The 19,271-nt window shown below is 39.9% G+C and overlaps 1 protein-coding gene across 1 annotated transcript in view; it reads right to left on the reverse strand.

The window, feature by feature from the left end:
• TLN2 (talin 2) overlaps positions 1-19,271 on the reverse strand; it is a 523,010-nt gene that overhangs the window by 242,299 nt on the left and 261,440 nt on the right. Inside the window, 3 exon segments of the mRNA XM_030188409.1 lie at positions 2,375-2,541; positions 11,262-11,556; positions 17,999-18,166. Of these exon segments, the coding sequence (XP_030044269.1) occupies positions 2,375-2,541; positions 11,262-11,556; positions 17,999-18,166 (630 nt within the window).

Genomic DNA, 19,271 nt, shown 5'->3' on the forward strand with positions numbered 1-19,271 from the left:
GTTCCCAAACCTGATCCTGGAGGCACCCCAGACAGTCAGGGTTTTAGGATATCCACAATGAATATTCATGAAATAGATTTGCATGCAGTGCATGCAAACCTCTCTCATGAATATTTACTGTGGATATCCTGAAAACCTGACTGGCTGGGTTGCCTCCAGGACCAGGTCTGGGTATCCATAAGTCTACCCAGACTAAGCAAAGGCCTTTCTGGGGTTGAGGTAAGGAGGGGTTTGGATTTATATGCACCACGTTTGAAAGAAAGAGCATACACAAATTAACCCAGGACATTTTTGTGTGTACTAAACAGGAGGTGTAAATGGGTGCACAGAGAATACCAGAGTGATTTTCATTTAGAAGCACATTTTCACTTTGAAAATTCAATTAAACCTGCACAGAGAAAAGAATGCCTGCAGTTATGAACTTATACTCTAAGATGATATTTTGGAAAGACTATTTCACACACACAGACCAGTATATACAGGCAAAATGCCTCTTATGAAACTACCTGTGATGAGAAGAAAAGTTTGCACTTGTACATGACTGGTGTAGACATGATCAGGAGAGGAGTCAAGAATTATCTCTGTACCAAATGGTGGAATTTCCTCCTGAAATTCATCAGATGGCAACCTAATTATTTGATATTCTGGAAATACCTTAAAGCCTCTCTGTTTAAGCAATTTCTCACGGATGATCATAATTAATTTAAACCCTTAATTGTACAATTATTCTAATTTCTTAGTTCTATTCTAATTGTTATACTTGTTATACTTGGAGGACTATAAATTGTTATCTTTTTACGTCTAACATTCATTTCCATATTACATATTGTAATACTCAGTCCTCATTTGCATACTATCCTGCATCACTTTTTGTACCGTTAATTTTGTTAGCCACATTGAACCTGATCTATTGGGAAAATGTGAGATATAAATGAAATAATTAAAAATAAATTTACATGCATTATTTAGAGGATACATGTGATTGGATGTATTCTATGTACATACGTTTATACCAGATCCTGAGCTGGTGTAACTATAGGCAGATTGATTATAGCCGCAATTTCTACAAGATTTGTGCTAGACGCATATGAACCTTACTAAATAGATACTCACTTGACCTTCCTACCTAGGCCAAAATTACTCTGAACGAGAAACAAGCAACTTACTTTAACAGTCACACCCCAGTAACAAAACGGGGGATGATCACAATGTCAGGCTCTACAGGGATTGATAAAACTCTTAAAATGTTTAAAAAAATTGTAATGCAGAACGAGTAGCTAAAATAGCTTAATGCTATCACCAGTGTAAATCAGTAACTTATAATGGCTTGCTACCAAGTCATAGCAGTGGCATGCCAGGGAATGGTTAGTATTGGATTAAGCATAGAACTTGCATGCTTACCTACCAGGATGGTAGAGAACCAAACAGGAATTAGATGAGAGTAGCCTGCAAACCAAACCTTGGCTGGCAGCTGGAATATATCTACTATATACTAATCCCATCTATAACAAAGTTCACACCAATCACTTTGGTGGATATGAAAGAACTACTGTAATCTTTTTAATTTATTTTGAGTGCTCATAGATTTTCGTAAGGACTAGCACAGACCAACTTGGTCTAATGTAGTCCATAGGCTGCTAATCATCACACTTTTGTTATTTAATATGTGCCAAAACATGCAATCTCAAACACAAACTTAGACTGTGTAAAGTGCCACTTAGCTTTTAAGGTCCCGGGTGTTAGGGTCTTGTGTTGAATACTCTATGCAAAAATCACTCAGTCCAAAATCTGCTACCTATTTTTCTCATAGCCGTTGAGAATGGATTGAGTGAGTTTTGGAAAAGTGCTCTTCTATTGTTTCTGTGGGATATCAGCATAAAAAAACTACTGTAAAGATATAGGTTTTAAATTTGGGATTAAATTTCCTACAGAAGACTCCCTCCAGAGGAATACTCAGCATGGCTTTTGAAAATTCCTGGTTAAAGTTGGCTGGATAATTTTAGGACAGCTACTTTTCAACCAGATTATCTGTTAACTTCAGCTATACCCTTACACTTCTGATCCTTTCCATACTTAACTGGTTAAATTTTAACTGTAAAATACATTTTTGTCTGGTTATCTACTTATTTTAAAATTTTCTATTCTGTACAATCCTACAATTTGCTGGCTAGACTTCCAAAGATGCCATTGCATCAAATTTCCTTTGTCCGATCACTCTGGGGGTCAACTTCTATAAAGTGCACCAAAATTTAGGCACCAAGATAAATTTCCTGAATATTGACTCCATTATCTTTATATACTGCTTCATATATAACTATAAATATCAGGAACCCTGCAGCAGTCTCTTTCATTTAGGCATAACACAACTAAATACCTTTGCAGCTTCAACCATGCGAGCTGTGGAATCGGCTAATAGCTTAGCAGCTGCCAAGAGTTTCTTGGAATTCTCCATGTCAAGTTCAGCCTCAGCATCTGACCTCATGGCATTGACAAGGTCAGAAGTGGCCTGAGCAAGCACCCGAGCCTGCCGTACCATCTCACCTAAAATTGGAATAAAAATTAGGAGTAACATGTTTTGCAAACCAAATTTCTAAGCATGTAAAATAAAACCAAATATCTGCTTTAGGGAAAAATCATCCAAATAAAATTCACACACAGCTGTAGTCTGTCATTTTAATATATACATTGACGACAAATCACAACTTTGACAACCTGGAGTAAACAGACTTGGTATTCAAATCTATCATGCATATTCATTGTGGATATCTTGAAAACCTGACTAGCTAGGGTCCCCCAGGACTAGTTGGGAACCCATGGGTTAATGTGAGAGAAGAAATCCTTCATACAAACTGACATATGTGGAGGGGGCATTTTTGAGATTATGTCTAAATTCGATTTTAGATGTTTAAGGAAAAACGTCCAAAATCCAGTAGAGAACATGTCCATTTCAAACCAGAAAGGCATCCAACTTTTTGTTTCGAAAATGGCTATTAGCTAGACATTTTTGTGCTCAGTGCAGCTATCTTTTAGGAACATTTTTTTGGGAAAAAAAACAAAGGGAAAATGCACAAAAATATACCATTGAGATGTATGGGGGGGGGGGGGGGGGGGGGGGGAAGGGGCAGCATTCTTAGTAGACTGGCCACACAGTCATCCCAGCAGAGCAGAGGGGCATCCTAGGCACTGCAGTCAACTTCACATAAAAGGGGAACATGTGGATTGTGAAACTTTCAGAGACCTTAGGAGTTGGAAAACTGGCCATCCATATGGCAGATGAAATTTAATGTACACAAATGCAAAGTGAAACATAAGAAAAGAGCAGACCTTATTGGAGAAAAACAGTCTTTAATGGGCTGTTTCAAAGCTCCCAGTAGTTACGAGTGCCCGACATGGCCGTGTTTCACCAGATGTACAGGTTGTGTCAGGGATAATAGAAACCAGCTGGTGTTAACCTATGAACTCCACTAATGCTGATTAATGTCTCTCTTCCTGGGTCCGTTAGAAACATCTATAAACCATTCATTTTTCTTTTCTATGACCATGATATCAGGAGTATTGTGCTACAAGTGCCTGTTAGTTTGTATTTTAAAGTCCCACAAGATCTTGACTTGCTCCCTTTCTATAACTTTTTCAGTGGTATGATCCCAATAGTTCTTTGACTCAGTAGAATCATACTTTTTGCAGATTCCAGTGGACTAACTAAGCCACTTGACTGTGGTGTTGTTTACATTTAGTTTGAGTTCTCTTACTACAAACACTGATTAGATGGTCCCTGGGATCAGTAGCAAGAATCTTGATACTCTTTGGGATTCTGTCAGGTACTTGTGAGCAGAATTGGCCACTGCTAGAAGCAGGATACTGGGCTAGATGGACCATTGGTCTGACCCAATATGGCTATTCTTATTCTTATTTTCTAAAGGTCACAGGTACACATCTCACCTTTACCTCTTTATATTGTAATGTGAGCCCTACAAAATGTACCAAAAACCAACTGTACCCCACTACAATAGTCCTTATGCCTGCAAGTGTTACTTATATGTAGGTACACAGCTGGTTTTTGGTGGGTTTTGGAGGGCTCACACATTCTACCACAAGTGTACCAGTTAGAGTGGGATATGGGCCTGAGTCCCCTTCTCTATAGTTCACTGCACTGACCAGTAGGCTATTTCTGTGACCTGCTTGCTGCTCTAATAGAAATGGCCATTATACTGTCAGAGTCTGGTATATACTGTCACATCTTAGGGGGCTGGGAGGGGTCAGTGACCACTGGGGATTTAAGGGGGTTATGCCTTAATCTCTCCAGTGGTCATTTGGTAATTTAGGGCACCTTTTAGTAATTTAGTCGTGATTGAAACAGGTCTAGTCAAAAATGTCTTAATTTAGGCCCTAGACGTTTTCATTTTGTTCCATTATTGCAGAAAAATGTCTATATTTGGTGCCCTGTGTACCACCCAAAACACGCCCCCAAAACACCCCCCTGGAATTTAGACAAACTGGAGGAAAAACATCAAAAAAACTGGGATTTTGAAAATCACAAGTTGGATGTTTTTGAGAGAAAAACACCCTCCTGCCACCTTATGACTTTTTTTGTTTTGAAAATCAGCCCCAAAGTCTTGTAAGCTCTGCTAAACTATGGAAACTAATTATCAATCTGGAGTTTGCCAACAATAAACACCAGATATAAACACCAAAGTGAATGGCTCAGATTTAATGGGTAAATGTTTGGGCTAGATTTACAAATCTGCATTAATGCACAGTAATTTGCATTTCACATATAATAATTCAATTGATGCACACTCCCACTGTAAATATGAAATAGCATGCATGTTACATTGCAGAAGAAGCAATCCTTGTATTTATTCATTGGTTGCTTAGTGAAGTGTGTTTGGTGTTGCACATGTGTTGTGGAATGCTGTCCCTAAAGAAGCATTTGTAGAAGGAAAAGGACTTCAGAATGTCAGAGAACAAATATTCTTTTGTTTCAGCAAACCCAATTAGAGCTGCTTAACTTCTGAGCAACTAGTCATTAGTCTGAAAAACCACCTCTTTCTTTTAAGAGAAATTTTAAAACCTTTTTTTTCCCAGATACTACTACTTTCAGTCTTTAAATTATAAACTGTGATATTATCAATGTTTGCATCTTCCCCTTTTTAAAAAAAATTAATCTTCATTTCATTCTCATATGTACATAAACAATGAAAACGAAGATTTTTCTTGAAAGGGAAAGATACAAACATTGATAATACCATAATTTAAAGACTGAAAGTAGTATTAACTGGAAAAAAAAGGTTTAAAATTTCTCTAAAAGAAGAGGAGGTTTTACAGACTAATGATGATGTTGCTCAGAAGTTAAGCAGCTCTAACCAAAATGGTGCCTACACTGCATAAATGTGCAGGCAGCACATCTGGCCAAAGTACGATGGAGCATAGGATGCTCCACCTAATCACGATGGAGGCATAGGTTGTGCTACCCAACCATGAAGATGTAGGAGTACTTTGCTCTATTCTGCTGTTCCGACAAGGATTATTAAAAAAAAGTTGCTTGTTTGGAAAAACAAGAAAATAGCTATTTACAAATATTTTCGGCATTTAAATTCAACTTCCCTGTGAATTTCCCAAATGGTATGTATAACATGCAAATAATTGTTGCCATTATAAATAAGTCAAGACATACAACACTTTGCAATGCTTTGAAGATGCTATGGAGAGAAAAACTTCAAGGATTTCCAGCTTCCTGTGTATAGAAGAATTGTAGTGACTGTAAATTCATGGGGTGTATTTCACTATACATTCACTGGGCTGTAAATAATTAGAAATAAACAGTCTCATGTAAGAACAATCAAACATATAAACGGCGAGTGACCGTACTCACTCGCAAATGCGCAGTAGAGACTTCCCTGTCTGTCCCGCCCCCGCGTCAATACGTGATGACGGGAGGGGCGGGACAGAGAGGGAAACTGCGCCACCGAGGTTGCTACCCCTATCCCCCCCCCACTCGGAGTTGCCGCCGCCGCCACCCCTCCACCCGGCCCGGGCCCTTTCTTCCCTTCTGAACTTACACATCCATTCGCCGAACGTAGCAACACACATCAGCTGAGCTGCCCCTTCCTTCTCTGCCTGTGTCCCGCCCTTGCTGACGTTACGTCACAGGAGGGCGGGGCCACAGGCAGAGAAGGAAGGGCCCACGGCAGCTCAGCTGATGTGCCTTGCTGTGTTCGGCAAATGGATATGTAAGTTCAGAAGCGAAGAGAGGGCCGGGGCCGGGTGGAGGGGTGGCGGCGACTCCGAGGGGGAGGAGCGGTGGCGACCTCGCGGGGGGGGGGGGGGGGGGGGGGAAGGAAAACTCCAATACCAGCCCATTTTTATGGGCTCAACGGCTAGTATACTATAAAGAGTAAAGGAATCATGGATTTGATATACCACCTTTATGTGGTACAACCAAAGCAGTTTACATTATATGTTCACAATCTAAGGGCCCTGTTTACTAATGTGGGCTAGCGTTTTTAGCACGCGCTAACGCTAAAGACACCCACAGGAATATATGGGTGTCTCTAGCATTAGTGATGCTAAAAATGCTAGCTCGCCTACAGCGCGGCTTAGTAAACAGAGCCCAAAGTTTTGTATAAACTGCCTCTAGTCAACGTAGTCCTTGAGAATGACCAGGTTTTAAACTGAATGCTGTAGCACTGTTCTTTCTTTCCACAAATACAGAGGCCATTTGATACAATGCTCTGTGGTCAATAGTAAAAGCTAAGAAAAAACAAACCAGAAATCCATGTAAGCTAGCAAAGAGTACTGAGAACAGCAGGATGAGAAACTAAGCATGTGAGAACAGACACAGAAAAAGAGCAGGAGAACATGAACCCACAAAATGCTAAGAAAAAAAGAGGATGAGACACAGGAGATCTGTGTTAATAGGACCTCGTTATGTATCTGTAGCATCTCTGCCATAGCCATCCAGGCCCCTGTCCAATCAATGCAATGTGAAATAAAGAATAACATATTCTGAAAAAGCCAGAGGACCGAAAGAACTTATTTATCCAATTAAGAAAAGTGAGTGAGGACTCTGGTGTTACTATGTTACACAGAGTTCCAGAAATATTTATTGTATAATCCACTCAAATCGAGCACTCAGCAACCTGACATCTCCTCATTCTTATAACCCCATATATTAAAGAACACCAATATACCATTATAGCTCAGAAGTGTGGTTTACTATTATGGTCGCAGCATAACATCACCAAACATTCATAGTACATGTCAAATAGTGGAATCATACAATATAATACCTCAACAGTTATCCTTTCAAAAACCTGGATGATCTGCCTTAAGTGAGACACAGCATCCTGGCTTCAAATTCTTGTAAATATGCAAATGTACCCCTTCTTAAAGGAGAGTTCCCTCCCCCCAGGCAGTATTCTCTACATACCAAAAGAAATTAAAAATACAAGGGACTGTAAAAGAACCCTCCTTCCTTAATATTAATGTTACTTAATACCAAAAGAGAACCTTTGACCCATCCTTCTAAGTCTAAGTCACCTTGGTTTTACCATGTTACGTGGTGTATCATGGCCTCTAGCATGACAACCACCTCTGACTTCTACGTTTGTGTATGGTAGTCTTTCCCCATTACTCTTCAAATCACTCCCTTTGCACATCAGCAAAGTGCTCCTGGTTCAATAGGCCCAAACTTTTCCTGGCGGGAATTCCTCCTTACAAGATTGGTGGGTAGTTATCTGAATCTGCCTAGCTACAAGCCAGCTGATAGTCAAAGTAATTTAAGCAGACAGGAGCCCCTTCTGACCACTTAAATGGTGATATTCAGCGGCACTTAACCGGACAGTGCCGCTGAATATCACAGGCCGTCCAACAAAAAATGGGCAGGTAAAGGGTGGCAATGAGGGAGGCATTAGGGAGGAGTTGGGGGTTATGCAGGTGCCAGCAATATTCAGTGCCAGGACCCACACAGCTAATAAGGTAATTCAGGACAGCTCAAACACTGTTCTAAATTAACCCACTTACCTATGCAGCCCCGGCACTATCACCAGGACCCACATAACTTGTTTTTTGGGGGGAGATTTTTTTTGCTGTTTTTTTGTCTCCAATCCACTGAAAAAGCTCTCACTCTTCTCTCTCCCTCCAGTCTGTGAGTCAGAAACTGCCTCAAGAGGTAACAGCAGCCACCTTTTCAAAGCAGCAGCAAGCGGCAGGACCGAGGGGCTTTGCTCCTGCTCCCAACACCCCCACTCTACCACCAGGGAGGAAAGGTAAGCCCTTGGGGGGAGGGCTACCTGGACACTGGGGGGGAGGGGTGGGGGAGGAAGGGGGGTTATGGGGCAAACAAACAGCAAAAACAAAACACAAACAGTGAGTTATGTGGGTCCTGGCAGATATTGGCCAAGACTTGCATAAGCTCCAGAGGCCAACCCCAGTGAAATTAGCCCCAGAATTTCCGTGCCAGTACCCGCATAGGGGCAGACACGGAATACTGAGGGATAATCTAGCTGGCAACAATTAGCGTTTAAAAAAATGCTAACTGCCACCGGCTGAATATCAGGGGGAAGGTTCCCTTATTAACCCCCACCCTTCCATGCCTCCCTTTCCCATCAACTCTTATCCCATGTTTCCTAGGCACCCTCCTTACTTCCTAGCCTTCCCCCTTTCTCAATCCACCATCCCCCCCCCTTCTCTTCCTAAATTCCCCATGTTGCTGCCTCGGTGGCGGGTCTGTGGGCAGTCTACTCTATGTGGAATATCCTTTGCCTCTTTCTTACTTTCTACAATTTGTATGCTTTGTATGGTTCTGGTCTAATTCTGTCTTATCATATATTTTATTTTGCTTTGTATATTGCATTAAGCCATTTTTGGACTTGAAGTTTCTCTGTTTGAATAATATACATTCCTGACCACATTCAGACTAAACAGTTAAATAGAGGTTTCTTGAGCCAACAGAGCCACCCACAGACAACCATATGTGTACTACTGATAAGAACAGATGTACAGAGATTGGAAAAAAGGAGCAACATTTATACTCTCAAGTAAGATTGAATTAACAAAGTACAGAATCTTTCCTTATTATGGTAATCCAGGCTGGAGTATAACATGAAATCCACAAAATCCACCCACTCAGGAATGTATATTTAGCGAAAATCAGCTTTGGCAAAATGGGGAATCCCTGTTGGGTACACGGGACTGGAGGACACACTGGCTGGCTTCAGATAGGAGAATATGAAGATCGAATGATGAGTATTACTTTACGATGGTGTTATGCCTAAATCAGAACAGTGTTTGATGCCCGTTGGACAATTGCTTTTCCTGTGTGTCTATCCCGACTCTAGTGACTCTTACTGATGCTTTGAACAGTTATTTCATGCACAGTAGGTAGTGGAGTTTTTATTTCCTGTGATGGTCAGCTATGCCCACGCCTTAAAACTAATGTTGGCTGGGTGGTTTAACTGAGGTTTTTTTTCTCCACTGTATGTGTGTGCTTGTAAGTTGTGATGCCAGCGAGTCCTGAGTTTTTGGGTTTCAGTAGGAATTGTTAATGACTGCAGTATAACATGTACAAAAGCAGATGAGACATAACACCTTTCTATTTAAATAAAAGAGGCCAATGGCAACTAAAAAGGCCCAACAGAAGCTGTAACATCTCTAACCATCATGATGCCTACAGAGAGAAGTAACCTGTCAAATGAACTCAATCATTCAGTCACTAGAACCCTCATCTGTTTCAGTATCTGCCCACTGTTATTGGCACTTGCTACTACTGCACATAATAAATATCAAAAGAAAAAAATACACAGATTATAAAGTTGGCAAGTAGTTAATAGCATCAAAGATAATTATTTAAAAAAATCATGCACCGTTCTGAAACAAGAAAAATTTACACTGAGATAACATGATATATACTAATATGTAATGATGCTGACAATCGATGTTTAGTAACCTTTTCTACTCTACTGCTTCCTAGGTTCAAACTTGGATTGTAGGTAGTACTTAGGACACAGATCTCCTGCTGGGTTACTATCTAGAGGTGAATTTTTTTTTTACGCCACTTGGCTGGAAAAAATTGACACATTTAAAGGGTGATCTGTACTACAAACCTTGCATGTCTAATAAAAGAAATACTGCCAGTAAGATACACTCAATGAAATAAATCTACTGGGAACAAATTAGTGGAAAGTAAGGAATACAGACACCAATTTTGCAACATAAGTGATGAGTGAACAAAACACTGCTGTGAGATGTTTAACTATCAAAAGGTGATTTATCTACCTCTTAGCTTTTACTATTGACCAAGAGGTTTCATGTGTTCTTATCTAAACCACCGAGCCTCTGCAGCATGTTTTAAAGGAAAGGTTAACATATTGTCTGTTTTCCTCAATTAGTGAAAACGTCTATCTATTGATTGATCTTAGAGCATTAGGAGATAGAAGAACAGGAAAATGTTTAAGGGAAAGAAGAGGAGAAAAAAAAACACTTCCAAAAATGAGTGGAAAAAAAGAACATACATAAAAAAAGCAGCAAGAGGGAGTGGACGGTACAATCCAAAATCTTCAATTTTTCTTGGCTGCTAAAAATTTGGTTCATACCTAATTTTTTTCCATCCTTGGATATCAGGTAGGCACCAAGGAGCAACTGAACATACAACCCAACAATCTGATTATTATAGAGATTTATCACCAAAGGCATATGCCAACCTGTAAATTAGAGTCAAATTCTCAAGGTAAAAAAATGCCTCTAGAACACACGACTACAGGTAGAGCTCCTTAGACTTCAAGAGGGTCCTCTGTGCTCACATTTATTTTTATTTATTTACTGCATTTGTACCCTACATTTTCCTTCCTAGTGGTAGGTTCACTATGGCTTACAGTTTACTGAAGGAAGGAGTGACTTACATGTTTAGAATAACAGATTACATATTTCAGGGGGAAGAGGTAATATGTTTGGAGTTGTGCAGTGTGTGTGTGTGCAAAGTCCAAATTCAGTGAGAGAACCACAAGTCAAGCAATTCTGGGAAACCAAATCTGAGCATTAATAACTATACAAGGAAAAGTACAAAGTGAATGTTTTAAATTATATAGCAACTACTTTTTTTTATTTTAATAAAATGAGTCACCAGAAGGGATTCTCCTCTGTAGCCCAAGTGGAACAGTCTTAGTATTATTTCACTGAACATGCTGATAAGAGAACCTGAAATTCCATTCTGGTGCTACCTAATCTCATCAGAAGTAAATCTGTCATCAAAAAAAGTTGCTTACCAGCATCTCCCATGGAACTGAAGATACTTTCAGTTACAGACATAATAGTACCAGTTGCCTGGTCGTAGCGTCCAATGGGCTCCCCGCGGCTGGCAAATTGGCGGACATGCTGAAGGAGGTCGTTCAGTGCTTGGCTGACCACGCTAGCAGCAGCACTGACCTGCTTCAGGAGCTCACTGTCGTCTGTCGCAGCCTGGCAAGCTTTGACACAGTTTTCCACCGATCGATCCACTAGTCTTCCGGCCTCTATCAGCTGTTCCTGGCACACGGGGGAGCTAATAGTGGGATTTACCACCTGCGACAGAACATTCATCAACATTTACTGAGAACGCTACCAAAAAGAAAATATAACTCCCCCTTCCCTGAAACTACATATAGTTATATAGTATTTCATTACATCAGTTAGTATTTAATTTGATTTTCAGGGTTATTTGCACATAACGGTGCTGACATGAGTTAACCATATGAAACTGAAAAGAAAGCACATGTTCATCAGCATAATAATTTTTACTTGGAAAATAGCACTGTTATGGTATATTTATTTATTTAGAAAACCTGTAGCCTGTACTAACTACTAGGCAGCATAAAAAAAATACATGAACAATTCATTAAAACCATATAATAAAATAATAAAGTAAAACCACATGTAAAACAAAACTATATAAGAGACATTAGAAACATAATACACATCTCACAACCCAAGACATCTCTTCTGAAGCAACTTAAACATGCTTTCTGATTCCTTCAATTTTTCATTAACTCAGTGCAGCACGCAGTTTACTTAAATGTGGGAAAGCTTCCTGGAAAAGATAAGCGTTTAATTTTTTCTGGATGGGAATATGGGTTATTGCTATTGCCAACTGGTAAGGAACTTCAGAACACTGGACCAGCTACTACAAACATGCAAACTTGAGTTTTAGCTAAATGCACATGATGAAATGGTAAAACATCTAAGAGATTCAATCCTGTGGATCTCGAAGTACGAGAAGGGCTAATACTTTAAACAGCATCATTATTCAAGGTCTTGAACACCAGGACCATGATTTTAAACTGAATTCTCTGGCTGATTTGTATCAATTAAGCTTTTGAAGAAGAGCAGCGATATGATCAGTTCTGGGTACATCAGTCATAACACCTACAGTGGCATTTTCAACAGCCTGAAGGGTTAGTAATGATGAAGGGAGCCCTAAAAAAAAGACCATCACAACAGTCAGGCATAAAAATCACTAAAGACTGTAAGACAGTATGAAAATTTGCATAGGTTAAAAATGGTTTGCAAACAGCAAATCATAAGGAGTTCTTGAAAGACCCTTTTAACTGTTTTAATTTCATATGCAGACCTTAAGAAATCAACATTCCAAAACCTCTTAGATGTTTGATATTTGGTACTGACCAGTCCTCGACAGTAAGCAAAGAAAACAAAGAATAGAGAGAGAAATGGCCAAATAACAGAATTTCAGATTTGCTGATATTTAGGACTAATTTGTTGTGACACATTCAGAATTTAATCGATTTAGAGGCCCTTTTAGAGAGCAGCAGTAAGCCCAACGTGGAAATGGCCTGTGTGGCGGTAATCCAGTTTTAACCGGGCATTGCCGCACACTGCCTGGTTACCACTGGGTTATAGCGCAGGAGCCCTTATTGCCACCTCAATGTGTGGCAGTAAGGGCTCCCAGTCGCATGGCCATGTGGTAAGAGTTCTATAAACCTATCTGCTCTTCCAAGTCTGCTATTCTAGCCTCCAGAAATCGGACCTGTTCCCTGAGTGCTAGGAGCTCTTTGCACATATGACTTCACATCAACTGGGAAATAAACATATGAAACTCAGTGGAAAAGACTGGATCACCCTCCATCTCGCTGCTGGTCTGCTGCCTACATCTTATTATTGATGATTTCTTAATTAAGTTGCTAATGGAATTGGAATATGAAAACTAAAGTCTTCTAAGATTGCTAGTTAAATGCTAGGCTATGGTAATATTTAATTGTTTTTATTATTATTTTTAATGTTATTAGTAGGTTCCCCTCTAAGGATCTAAGTAGACTGTACTTCTAAGAGCTAATTACTAGTCAATAGAGATACCCTAATTAAATTTGTAGCCTCCTATTTGGCCTAACAATAATGGCCTAACAATCAGAGATCAGGCAAGGGTTGTGCGGGAGGGAATCAAAGTCTAAACTGAAGCTTCCTGTGCCTATTAGCTGTGCTTTATACTGATACTATAGTATACTGTAATATAGTCCCCTTAAATGCTAGCCTATGTCTGTAACAGACACTTTAAATGCTACGAAAAATTATTACTTAAAGTCCTTTGTTAAGTGATCAGAGTAACTTAAAATAAAGTCCCTGAGGTTACCTATTTAACTCTAAGTCTACCTATCCCCAAGTTTAAAAACAATTTCCCAGCAAATTCTTACCAGTGAAGATATCTCCTTCTCTGGAAGTCCTCTCACAGTACCTTTTCTGGACTGAGGGGAACTCAGCCCTGCCTTACTTATGTGTTTTGTGCTTCCTTGGTGATTCACACTGCAATCAATGTGCCAGAAGGGCCCTTTGAACTTCTTTCTTTAATCAGCCATTATTTGGATCATTATGCTTTAAAAAGGGGTTCAGCAAAAACAAAAGTAGTGAGGCACCAAAAACAAGGATTCTGTTGATCTAATAAAAAACTTTAATAAAACACAAAATCCAGATCCCTGATATAGGGAAAACTCTTCCGGAAGACTCTGAGGAAGACTCAACAGGGCCGTGTTTCAGTGTCTATGCCTCCCTCAGGAGTCATTCGCAGTAGGAAGGAAATCAGATATTCTAAATGCAAATACAATTTGAACAAAGCCAAACATCAAGCATCAATACAGCGCAAACATGGACAAATCCAGCTGGTGTCTCTATTGCGCAATAGAGATGTCAACAGAGTTCATCTATGTTTGCGCTCCAGTGATGCTCAATGTTTGGCTTTGGTCAAATTGTAGTTGCATTTAGATTATTTTATTTGCTTCCTACTAAGATGTTTGGCTTTGTTCAAATTGTAGTTGCATTTAGATTATTTGATTTGCTTCCTACTGAGAATGATTCCTGATGCAGGCACAGGCGCCGAAACATAGCCATTATGACTCTTCCTCAGAGTTTTCCAGATTGAGTTTTCCTTACATCAATGCTTTGGATTTTGTGATTTGATTAAAGACTTATTACATCAACAGAATCTTTGTTTTTAGTACCTCACTTCTTTTACTTTTGCTATTGTATATTTGTGAGGCTTGGACCTCCTTTTTCTGCTGCTAAATGGGGTTCAGAAACGGAAAAAAGCAACACTGGGCTTCCAGGATTGGGATAATCAATGTCCTCCTTTATTGAGTGATGACCCGTTGGAATAATCAATGTCCTCCTTTATTGAGTGATGACCCAACATGGGCCACAAGCACCTGCTTCAGGGGTCTAACATAAACTAACACATAAATATGTCAATCAAATGTAAATTACAACATACATAAATAAAACACATACAATTATAGATTAATATGTCATTATAAATAAAACATAAAGTAAAACATTCACATAAAACAATGAATACACATATATGTAAAAAAACTTTCAATGTGCAGTCATAATTAAAAATTAATAAATTGGAAGTCTGTGTATTTATATATGTGTGTTGTAGTCTTAATCAGGACCAGTTGTCATTCATAACTATATAGTTTGTGAGTGACGTCCAAGAATAATTATTCCAACTTAAAGCATTACACATACAGTGGGGGAAATAAGTATTTGATCCCTTGCTGATTTTGTAAGTTTGCCCACTGACAAAGACATGAGCAGCCCATAATTGAAGGGTAGGTTATTGGTAACAGTGAGAGATAGCACATCACAAATTAAATCCGGAAAATCACATTGTGGAAAGTATATGAATTTATTTGCATTCTGCAGAGGGAAATAAGTATTTGATCCCTCTGGCAAACAAGACCTAATACTTGGTGGCAAAACCCTTGTTGGCAAGCACAGCGGTCAGACGTCTTCTGTAGTTGATGATGAGGTTTGCACACATGTCAGGAGGAATTTTGGTCCACTCCTCTTTGCAGATCATCTCTAAATCATTAAGAGTTCTGGGCTGTCGCTTGGCAACTCGCAGCTTCAGCTCCCTCCATAAGTTTTCAATGGGATTAAGGTCTGGTGACTGGCTAGGCCACTCCATGACCCTAATGTGCTTCTTCCTGAGCCACTCCTTTGTTGCCTTGGCTGTATGTTTTGGGTCATTGTCGTGCTGGAAGACCCAGCCACGACCCATTTTTAAGGCCCTGGCGGAGGGAAGGAGGTTGTCACTCAGAATTGTACGTTACATGGCCCCATCCATTCTCCCATTGATGCGGTGAAGTAGTCCTGTGCCCTTAGCAGAGAAACACCCCCAAAACATAACATTTCCACCTCCATGCTTGACAGTGGGGACGGTGTTCTTTGGGTCATAGGCAGCATTTCTCTTCCTCCAAACACGGCGAGTTGAGTTCATGCCAAAGAGCTCAATTTTTGTCTCATCTGACCACAGCACCTTCTCCCAATCACTCTCGGCATCATCCAGGTGTTCACTGGCAAACTTCAGACGGGCCGTCACATGTGCCTTCCGGAGCAGGGGGACCTTGCGGGCACTGCAGGATTGCAATCCGTTATGTCGTAATGTGTTACCAATGGTTTTCGTGGTGACAGTGGTCTCAGCTGCCTTGAGATCATTGACAAGTTCCCCCCTTGTAGTTGTAGGCTGATTTGTAACCTTCCTCATGATCAAGGATACCCCACGAGGTGAGATTTTGCGTGGAGCCCCAGATCTTTGTCGATTGACAGTCATTTTGTACTTCTTCCATTTTCTTACTATGGCACCAACAGTTGTCTCCTTCTCGCCCAGCGTCTTACTGATGGTTTTGTAGCCCATTCCAGCCTTGTGCAGGTGTATGATCTTGTCCCTGACATCCTTAGACAGCTCCTTGCTCTTGGCCATTTTGTAGAGGTTAGAGTCTGACTGATTCACTGAGTCTGTGGACAGGTGTCTTTCATACAGGTGACCATTGCCGACAGCTGTCTGTCATGCAGGTAACGAGTTGATTTGGAGCATCTACCTGGTCTGTAGGGGCCAGATCTCTTACTGGTTGGTGGGGGATCAAATACTTATTTCCCTCTGCAGAATGCAAATAAATTCATATACTTTCCACAATGTGATTTTCCGGATTTAATTTGTGATGTGCTATCTCTCACTGTTACCAATAACCTACCCTTCAATTATGGGCTGCTCATGTCTTTGTCAGTGGGCAAACTTACAAAATCAGCAAGGGATCAAATACTTATTTCCCCCACTGTAACTACCCGATTTACCCTTTGATAAATATCCATACAAGAAAATGAAGGGGGCAAACCATCTGATGATAATGACATGATAGATATTCATACAAGGAAACAAAGGGGGGGGGCGGGGCCAACAGAGGCTGAACACACGCTCTTTAAACATGAGGGTACAAACCCTTCTGAATGTCAGAATTACTTATATCAGAATGTAAAGATTTAAAAACAGAAACATGGAAAAGATTCAATGGACTGGTAGTGTTCCTTATGGAAAGAATTAAATGCTTAACTTCGTTCACGGACACGTCAGCAAAACTATCCTAAATTGCCTCCAGAATTCCAGAGGACGTGATAAGCAAAGCATGAATACAGTTAATTTTATCAGAAAAACTATCAGCAAAATGTTGACCATCAATGGGGGCAGCCAAGAGATTAGAATAAAGAAATCAATCTTCTAACAGCTTTAAAGATATTGATCGAATAGTTCTGTTTGCAGGAAGTAGCTGAGCATTGTAATGAGCCAGACAATTAAAATATTCAGCCAATATATAGGCATCAGAGCATTTCTGCCAAAACCTCTCTTTCTGCCTCAATTACTGCTTTTCTCCTCTTAATTGGGAGCTGAGCCAAGATATATTGTGAGATCGGCAAATTTTGGCAAATCTTTACTGGAGTGAACACATTCCAAGACTGTTCTAAAGAGCTATGCCATAAATACCAAGCAGCAGTTGCATCCAACCCAGCTAAAGAGGTCATAAATGGTAACCAGAGATCCTTCTACTCATCGATGTCATAACTATCCCAAGAAATCTGTACAATATCCTTAGGACAATTTACACTATGAGATATAGGTAGTGAAAAGTGCTATTTTGATTAAAAAAATGATCAGACTATGGTATCAGTTTACAGTCAATTGAGTAAACGTTTTTGGTAACCAAAGAATCATCCAAAAAAAAATAGGTCCACCTTTTGCCCTGCTATATAAGTTTGGGGCCAGAGACAATCTGAGTAAAACCTAAAGATGACATAACTTGAAGAAAATCCTCGCAAGCTGACGATACAGAAGATTTATGTACAAATTGAAATCACTCAGCACAATTAAGTTATCAATCTGATGTGTTATAAAATCTTCGATTGAGACAAATCAATCCCTGGAGGACATTAAAACTAGACTAAGTGTAAACAGAGAAAACTTTAGAACTAACAATTCATAAGAAGCTTCATCTAAATGTTTCAACCATGGAAAAGTGGAAAAAAATCTTTGTGAATCACCAGAACCTCTCTTTCATTAAATGGAAAACTACATGGTTGCAAGGCTCCTCTTCCTCCATATTTGAGTATAGGGAGGGTCAGTGACTTCCTGAAGATACCAAAGCAATACCACTTTGTCCAGACCCCACCACCAGCCTTCTCTTACCTTGGCACAAGCTACAAGCTGTGAGGTGGACAGTGCACACTGTGTGGCAGCAGCAATAACTTTGTTCTGCAGAACCATATCCTCAGCAACCTGAGCTACATTCTTAGCTTTGAGCACCAACATGGCTGCAGCATTGGCAACAGCTTTTGCTAGATTCATCAAGACTTCCTGGTTTATAAAAACAAAACAGAAAACAATGTAAATCACAGAACACATTCTTTTCCTTGGTCCTATACTCAGTGGCGTCCCCGTTTACTAAGCCGTGTTAGCGTCTGCAGCTCGGCAATGCCAACATTGCCCATTCTAGCGTGACTTAGTAAACAGGGGGGGATAGAGTCTTCTTGCAATGATCACCTACATGGGGATTCTATTCTCTAACCCCGAGACATGCAAAATATTATGCAAAGGAGCCCACTTGAATATGGATATATTTTCTGCAATCTAAGAACAAAGTCATGGGCTGATTATTTTGCTATTTGTGTGGTTCACAAACTATAGACCTGAAGCCAGGATGACAGGAACAGCAAATCATTGTCCAATTAAAATATTATTGCCCTACATTACTACAAATGAAATCTGAATCTAAGGGGCCCTTTCACTAAAGCTCAGCATATAGTAAATGCTAAGATGTCCATTTTATACCTATGAGCTTCTTAGAATTTAGCACGGGCTAATTCCATTAGTGCACACTAATCTTTAGTAAAAGTGCTCCTGAGTGTGTGTTTGTGTGCTTGTGTGTGCATGAAAAAAATAACCCAATACACCTCACAGTTCTGGTACTAGTCTTTTTTTCTGATGTTAAGAAATCCTCAAGCATGAACACTGTAGATGTTAGTCTCGTATTACACTGGGGAAAGTTAACAGACTCATGTCATCTCTAGCTAGGGTTACCATATGGCTCCAGAAAAAGGAGGACACATTGATCCAGTCCAGGTCTTACTTCCATTGAAAGCAATTAAAGTAAAACTCAGACTGGCTCAATCTGTCCTCCTTTTTCTGGAGCCATATGGCAGCCCTATCACTAGCTAAATATGTACAGTCAGCGGATCCCAATTGTCATTGAATTTGATGTTGCTAATGGTTAGGCTGATGCTGGTGATGCAATTAAAATCATCATAAAATACAAGAAATAAACATATGAATGTACCCCGTATTTTGCAGCAACAGCTTTCTTCTATACTGTGTTTAAAACACTAAATCTTTTCAACTGGAATCTTAATTTATTAAAAAGCATGTATGAAGTGCTAAAGCACACAAAGCTTCTTAAAAAGTC

The sequence above is a fragment of the Microcaecilia unicolor genome, chromosome 1 (genome assembly GCF_901765095.1).
Source record: "Microcaecilia unicolor chromosome 1, aMicUni1.1, whole genome shotgun sequence".
Lineage (NCBI taxonomy): Eukaryota > Metazoa > Chordata > Amphibia > Gymnophiona > Siphonopidae > Microcaecilia > Microcaecilia unicolor.